General features: G+C 44.8%; 1 protein-coding gene across 1 annotated transcript; it reads left to right on the forward strand.

Annotated features, from left to right (window-relative positions):
- Window position 1: 1 nt before the first annotated feature.
- ZIC5 (Zic family member 5) lies at window positions 2-5,136 on the forward strand (the record flags this gene model as incomplete). Its single annotated transcript, XM_015587336.1, has 2 exons — window positions 2-299; window positions 4,694-5,136. Coding segments are annotated over 2 exons (741 nt in total), but the record flags the coding sequence as incomplete, so codon positions are not given.
- Window positions 5,137-7,421: the final 2,285 nt, after the last annotated feature.

A 7,421-nucleotide genomic window follows, 5' to 3' on the forward strand; every position in this document is an offset into this window, starting at 1 on the left:
GCCGCCACCACCACCGCCCCCGGCCGGCGGCGCCAAGCCCTGCTCCAAAACTTTCGGTACCATGCACGAGCTGGTGAACCACGTCACGGTAGAGCACGTGGGCGGCCCCGAGCAAAGCAGCCACATCTGCTTCTGGGAGGACTGTCCGCGCGAGGGCAAGCCCTTCAAGGCCAAATACAAACTGGTCAATCACATCCGCGTGCACACAGGCGAGAAACCCTTCCCTTGCCCCTTCCCGGGCTGCGGCAAGGTCTTCGCGCGCTCCGAGAACCTCAAAATCCACAAGCGCACTCATACAGGTGGGTGTCTGTCCCCAGCCCCGCCGCCGCCGCCGCCCGCGCCGCCGCCGCTTCCGCCGCTGCTTCTCTTCCTCCTCCTCTTCCTCCTGCTCGCCTTAATTTTTCCCTCCTTCTGCTGCTTCTCTTCGCATACGTATAACCCGGACATGTGACTTCTTTTTTTTCTCTCCCCCCTTTTTTTCTATGAATAAGTAATTCGATAGCACACACAGGCCCTGCGCTGGGTTCCCACACGGTGGAGTCTCCAGCGCTCCCGCAGCCCCTCCGCCGGGACCGGCAACGCGCTCCAGCCGCAGCCGCCGCCGCCCCGGAGCAGAAGCAGCAGCAGCCGGAGCAGGAAGGAGCCCAGGACGGTCGGCAGCCCCTATCTGTCCGGCCCCGGGAACTTGGGGTGGGCGATGGGAAAAAGGGGTGCTGGAGCCGAAGCCGCCCTGGGGGCTCTTTCCTTCTCACCCGTGGCAAGCCCGTGCGCGGTCGCCACGCTTGGAAAAGCGGACGTGTAAGGGGCGCCTGGGATTTGCTGCGGTATTGGGGCCACCAGGCCCAGCTCGGCGTGGCCCTTCCAGGAGGAGCAGGGGCCCCTTCTCTCCTGGGTAGGGTGCAAATACTAAAGGAAAGGGGCCCCTGGCGACCTCCCCCCTGCTCACACACTCTCGCTCATTGTTACATACACTTTCACGTGCACATGCTACGCAAACTTCACACACCCATATTCCCTCAAACACCCCACCCCCTTCCTCCCAGCTAGGACACCCATATGCTCTGACACACTCGCTTTACACATACACCCTCACTCACACTACCTCGTCTACACACCTTAATACACATCCATACTCACACGCGCCGTCACACAGCGCCATCACACGTATTTATCACATGCCCTAGAGGGTGCTGGAGAAATCGGTTTCTGTCCTTTTAAAGAAGGTTCTAGTTGGAGAACAGGGTGAGCTGCAGAGCCTCCCGCGCGCGGTCTTTGGGGGTCTCCCCCCGCCGTAGAATTTAGGGGAAGTCCCCAGCGCCGTGGGGAGCCATCCCAAGCCCTGCCTTGGGAGTGCCGTGGCCCCGGGCGAGGGCGGCTGCGACGTGGGGTGGTGGGATGGCGCCTGTGGGTCGTGTGTTCCCTTTGAACGGACAGGCGTATTGGGCGGAAGCGCTGATGAACGCGAGCGCAGTCGAGATTTATAAGGAAAGACAATATTACCCCTCAGAGGACACTTAGGTAACTGTAGTTTACTTTCAGTAATTACTTGGCTGATTTATCGGTGCTGCGGCGGCGAGGAGGCAGCCGCAGGGCGTGCGTCCCAACGCCTGGCCAGCGGCGGGGGCCGAGGGCATTAGGGGGATCTGCAGGAGGAGCCAGTAACCCAAGGCTGGAGCTCCGGGCCACGCTCCTGTCGGCTGACACCAGACTGGCCTCGTGTGGACCAGCGAGTAATGGGCCGGGAGCACGTTTTCCCGGGAGCTTCGTTTGCCTGTCTGGTTCTTTTCTAATCGGATCCGTCCGCTTAAATGTTTTTCCGAGGAAACTTCCCACAAGACTCTCATAAAAACCCTGGCCAGCTAAACCAGTTGCTTCCCCCTGTGCCCAGTACTTCCCGACTGGGCGAGGGCCTGGGCGAGCGCAGGGCGCGGGAGCTGAAGACCTAAAAGCAGAGCCTGCGGCCTGGCCCTTCCCTCCTTTCTAGGCCTCAGAGGGGGAGCGGACCTTCCATTTGCCGGACGGGAAGCTGCCCAGAGCCGAGGGCCCTTTTTGCCGGGTAAAGCTAGGAACTGGAAATTGATGGCGCGGAAACTGACCCTCGTCCTAGCACTCCGACCTCTGTGGGACAGAGAGCCTCCCGCTGCCCTAGACCGCGGCCCCCCAGGAGGGGGCGTGCGCGCGTGCTTGGCCGTGAGGTGGCATGCGGAGACCCCGGCCGTTTTGTTCTCTGGTTCCACGTCGTGCGCATGGTTACATTCACGCCGGGCTCCTGTGACTGCATGGGCCTCGCCGGGTCTCTCCGGGAGGGCTGCGAGCTCCTCTCTCGTTTATAACTCAAACCCGCGTCAGGTGTTTTTAGCGGTCCCTGGGCCGATTAGCCATTGAACATTGTCTCCAAAAACTGCCACCGGGTTCACCTTTGTATGAGGCCGCTTTCTCTTTTGGGGGTTATCTGGGATCCCGGAACAGATTGATCAAAGGGAATAATTCCCTGGCCACTCCCGAAGGCCCATTTCCTGACCCATGTGTGCCCCCAATTCCGTTTATAACCTTCCTCTCAGGGCGGGACTGAAGTTCTCTCTGGAGAGGGAACTGGTAGGATCTGAGTTACCCACACGTAGTTCCCATTACTCTCTAAAACTCTGTAAGTAAATTCTGACTTGACCCCTATGTTAGAATCTGAAATGTAAACATGGGGTCTCACCCTTTCTAGTTAGGAAGAATTTGCTCACTGTCCTCTAAGTCCCCCTGAATAAAATAGGTAATTCTGTCACCCTTTTTTTCTTACTTATTTTATTCCTAATTTTCTACCTTTTTTCCCACTCCTCATCTCTTCTTTACTAAGTCAGTGTTGCTTCTCTTTATCATATGCAGTGGTGGAGCCAGCAATGTTCAAGCCGTTTATTCTTCACAGTACGGGATAAATAGCTTGTATGGAAACATGAGAATTCCAAAAAAAACAACATTGCACATTTGCATAGAGTGAATAAAATTACCTAAATCTCCATACTGAAAAAAGCTGATTATAATTTTTTTTAAAGAATGCTGTATTAAATTATTATTATCTCTAATTTAAAGTAGAATACAGAAATCGGGACAAATAATGTTTTGATGAAAGATCAGTTAACTTTTTGTTGCAGCTCATTTACAGAGAATTTTTTTAAATCGTGATAATTATTGTGTTATGCTGTGTTCTTCCTCTTTATAGATCAATGTAGGATGTGTATTTGAATAAATATCTAATTTAATTTTAAATAATATTTCAAGTAGGGTCATTTATATTCCAGGCATCGAAATTTTTTCAGCTGCGTTAACGTACTCTGGCATTGAACCAGTTATCATTGGTGAAATTAATAACAAAACTATATTGAAATATTTGTATGACGATAATTTAAAAATTCACCACCTTAAATTACACACACTAAACTTAGTTGTTATTGTTTTTTTTTAATAAATTATCCAAAACCAAGGAAAGGCCATACTTTGTGTGTCATCAGAGTAGCTACTGAAATGTGAAGAAATCCATGTTTATTTTTTAAATTATTTAAATATGAGGAAAATGTTAATACAGTAGTATATGTTCATATGTAATATGTATGAGATGCCTTATTCAGTTATGGACATCAAGTTCATAGATAACTAAGGTGAGAGGGAAAATTCATACTGTTACTTACTGTCTTTCTTTTTTGCTTTTTAATACCGAAGTGTAGTGTGGCTGAATTTCTAATCTTACTGAGTGTTTCCACTTCCAAGAGTAGGGGCCTTGTGTTTAAAGTTACTGTGTTCCTGGGGTGGTTAGAGTAGCTTAAAGGGATGATGATCCAAAAGACTCTGGTAAATAGTAAGTACATCTTTTTTTTTGACTATTAAGCAATGTAGAAGACTGTTAGAATAAGTTTACTTATGGCATCAGGTAAATGCCAGGTTCTGGCTGAGGCTTGTGTTGTTTATTAATGTTTGTTAAGGCCCTGTCCCACAAGGCTCTTAACTGCCCTGCAAGTTGTGAGGAAAGCTGGTAGAAAGAAGAGGCCAATGGCCTGTTCCCTGCCCAGCTAGGCTTGTAAAACATCTAGTGGTTGGATTGTGTGTTTCATGGGTGCTTTTATTTCTGAAGAGAACAGGATTTTGTTTTATTTTCTTCCCCTTTCCATAAGTGAAATCTTGGGGAACACTATGAAACAAAATGCCATTATAATTTTACTGCACCGCCCTGTTTACTTTTTAATTTAGTGTATGTGTTCATTTTTCTTCTCATTTTCTTATATTCTTGCCCTAAGCTGTGGCATTGGAAGTGTCATTCTATCAGCATTTACATTGACAGGGGGAGCTGCCTGTATTTTTTCATGTACAGAGCCTGAGGGGAGTGAGGACACGGGTAGTCGGGTCCTAGTTGTTTTTCAGTGTTACATCCTGGACCACGGTCTAGCCATTCTTCCCCTGACCCCTATGGTACTGTGGGGACTGACATCTAGCCTTTCACAAGCTCACGTCCAAGGAGAGCCTCCAGGCCAGGAGTCATCAGACCCATCCCTGAAGTGTTCCTTCCCTGTTGCATCCTGGAACATAGGAATTAGTCTGGGAGTTGGTTTTCTAGAGAATGGGAAAATGCATCGTCATTTTTGCTCCAAGATTTCTCTTTCAAGTGAATGGTCTCTGAAAAGCAATTGTTAACCTTTCCTATGTTTTGTTGCAGGGGAAAAGCCTTTCAAATGTGAATTTGATGGCTGTGACAGGAAGTTTGCCAACAGCAGTGATAGAAAGAAACATTCTCATGTCCACACCAGTGACAAGCCCTACTACTGCAAGATTCGAGGCTGTGACAAATCCTACACTCACCCGAGCTCCCTGAGGAAGCACATGAAGATTCACTGCAAGTCCCCACCACCTTCTCCAGGAGCCCTTGGTTACTCATCAGTGGGGACTCCAGTGGGTGCCCCCTTGTCCCCTGTGCTGGACCCAACTAGGAGTCGCTCTAGCACTCTGTCCCCTCAGGTGACCAACCTCAATGAGTGGTACGTTTGCCAGGCCAGTGGAGCCCCCAGCCACCTCCACACACCTTCCAGCAATGGAACCACTTCCGAGTCTGAAGATGAAGAGATATATGGGAACTCTGAAGTTGTGCGGACGATACATTAGAATTCATTAGTAATAATAATAAGTAAAATAATAAGTGGAAATCCTTGGACCATATCCTAACCTGAGACAATGCCGAGCCTGAAACAAATCCATGACTCAGACTTGCCACCGGGTCTAATTAGCCCTATTTATTCAGTATGAAACCCTATGGTGTTTGTACATTTAATTAATTTAATTAAGATATTTGGAGCTTTAAAAAAAAACAAAACAAAAAAAAAACGAAACGAAAAAAGCAACCAAGCTGGACTTATATGTTGCAGGGGGACAGAGCTGGGAGCAAATTGTACTAAGAAAAGTGAATGGAGAGATTAATTAATCAAGATACACACTGCCAATGCACGCACGCACGCACACACACATATACATATATGTATTTATTTCTTTTTTTCTTTCTTAAAGGGGAGAGAAAAAGCATTAAGTCAACTCAACACAGCAACAAGGCCCTCTGCATTTCCTAGAGTGCCTCGCAAATGCCTTTGACACCATAACTCAGGCTTCTTTGGAGCCTCTTCGCCTCCTCTTTGGGCCTCAATTCTGCAAAAAGCCCTCTTGATTGTAAACCACACACTTGCTGCATTGCCAACAGATCTTGGACTGTACCTGTGTCCAAAAATATTTGTAAAAACCTTTTAAGTTCTAATAGTTGTAATTTTTCATTTCTACTCTTTTATTAACTGATCTCACCCAAACACCGTATTTTTATACAGGATTATTTCTTCAGTACCTTGCTTACATGATTAAAAAAAAGATGCAGCAACCTTAATAGATCTCCATATATTATGCTACTGTGATTGCTCGAACACAAGTGGATAGAAGAAAAAGCTGCTGCAATAGACAACTGTGAAAATGATATTTTATAAAATAGAAGAAATTCAAGTGCTTTCTTTTTCCTCTTTTTTAAATCTGAAGTATAAGATGCTGCCTCCTTACTGTGTCCAAACTTCCTGTGTAGTAAAGAGATTGTTTTAGATCATAAGTTCTTTGGGATGCCAAAATTAACAGGCAAGTCTAAGGAGTGTGATGTTGGCAATATGCCTATTTTTTTTTTTTTTTTGGAAAACTTGTTTTTAAAATAGGCCAATCCCTCTTTTATACTCTTGTATCAACATTTTAAAAAGCCTTTATTTTTCGATGCTTGAAAGTGCATTTTAATGCATTTTCTTCCACCTGAGCACTGAGCACACTGAACTCTATCTCATTTGAAAATGACAGTGTGTGAAGTGTATGATTTACATTAAAGGAGGGGAGGGAGTTGCTATACATATTAAAATTTTTACAAGGTTTATAGTTACCACCAAACATTGATGAATGTGTGACCTTTGCCAGGGCTGTCAAGCCAGGATAAAAAAGGTCAAGGACCTAGGACAATAACTCTTAGTCAATTTATTTTTGGTTGGTACAACACATCTAGTGTGCAAAATGTAGTCCATCATAAACATCATACAAATATACTAAAGAGCACTAATTTATCCTCAGAGACCCTGAAAACACCCCCTCCCCGGGGTTTGTAGAAATTTGTTTTGTGTGCTGTGAGTTGTTTGATGTAGTCTTGTCATTGTTAATAACTTGTATGTGAACACTATTATTTGTACAGTTGAATTAATTTATTTTCAGACATCATCCTTTTTTTTTTTTTCCTGGAAGAGTTCAAAGCACACCAAAGAATTATATTATACATTTTGGTGAAAGATTGTTGTTTATGATCCATGGTTTATTTAAAAAAAAGAGAAAATGGAAAAATATATTTTTAAGCTTACTTGAACAACGTAATGTGAAAACCAGGACTCTTCCTGCATGTCTTTTTTGCATTGTGTTGATGAAATTATATATAGTTTATAGATATATTATATTACTAGTACAGTGCATGGTGCTGTCACTTTGAGAGCCTTTCAATGTTGTCTTCAAATTATTATGGTGAATATGAAACATGCAGACCCTCCTTTATAAAGAAAAAGACGATAAAACTTGAATATAAAATAATTCTACATTTAAAAGTTTATTTGATCTTCATATTCACTTTCGAAGCTCTTTCAAATAGATAAGGTATGAACTTTGGGGGGATAATTTATGTGTCGTAAACTTATTAGAACAAAAATATTCCTGATTTGTAATGAGTTGTTTTATTTATACAACTTTTTCAATGGTAGTTTGCACTATTCTTTATTATTCTACAGGTTTATTTATTATGAAACAAAGGAATATGTATTTTATGTATTTTGCCATGCATAGGTTAACCCTGCCACAGATTTATTGGTTCCTGATACACCTAAAATAAAAAACTTAAA

This window comes from Pteropus alecto, unplaced genomic scaffold, assembly GCF_000325575.1.
Source record: "Pteropus alecto unplaced genomic scaffold, ASM32557v1 scaffold13, whole genome shotgun sequence".
Classification (NCBI taxonomy): Eukaryota; Metazoa; Chordata; class Mammalia; order Chiroptera; family Pteropodidae; genus Pteropus; species Pteropus alecto.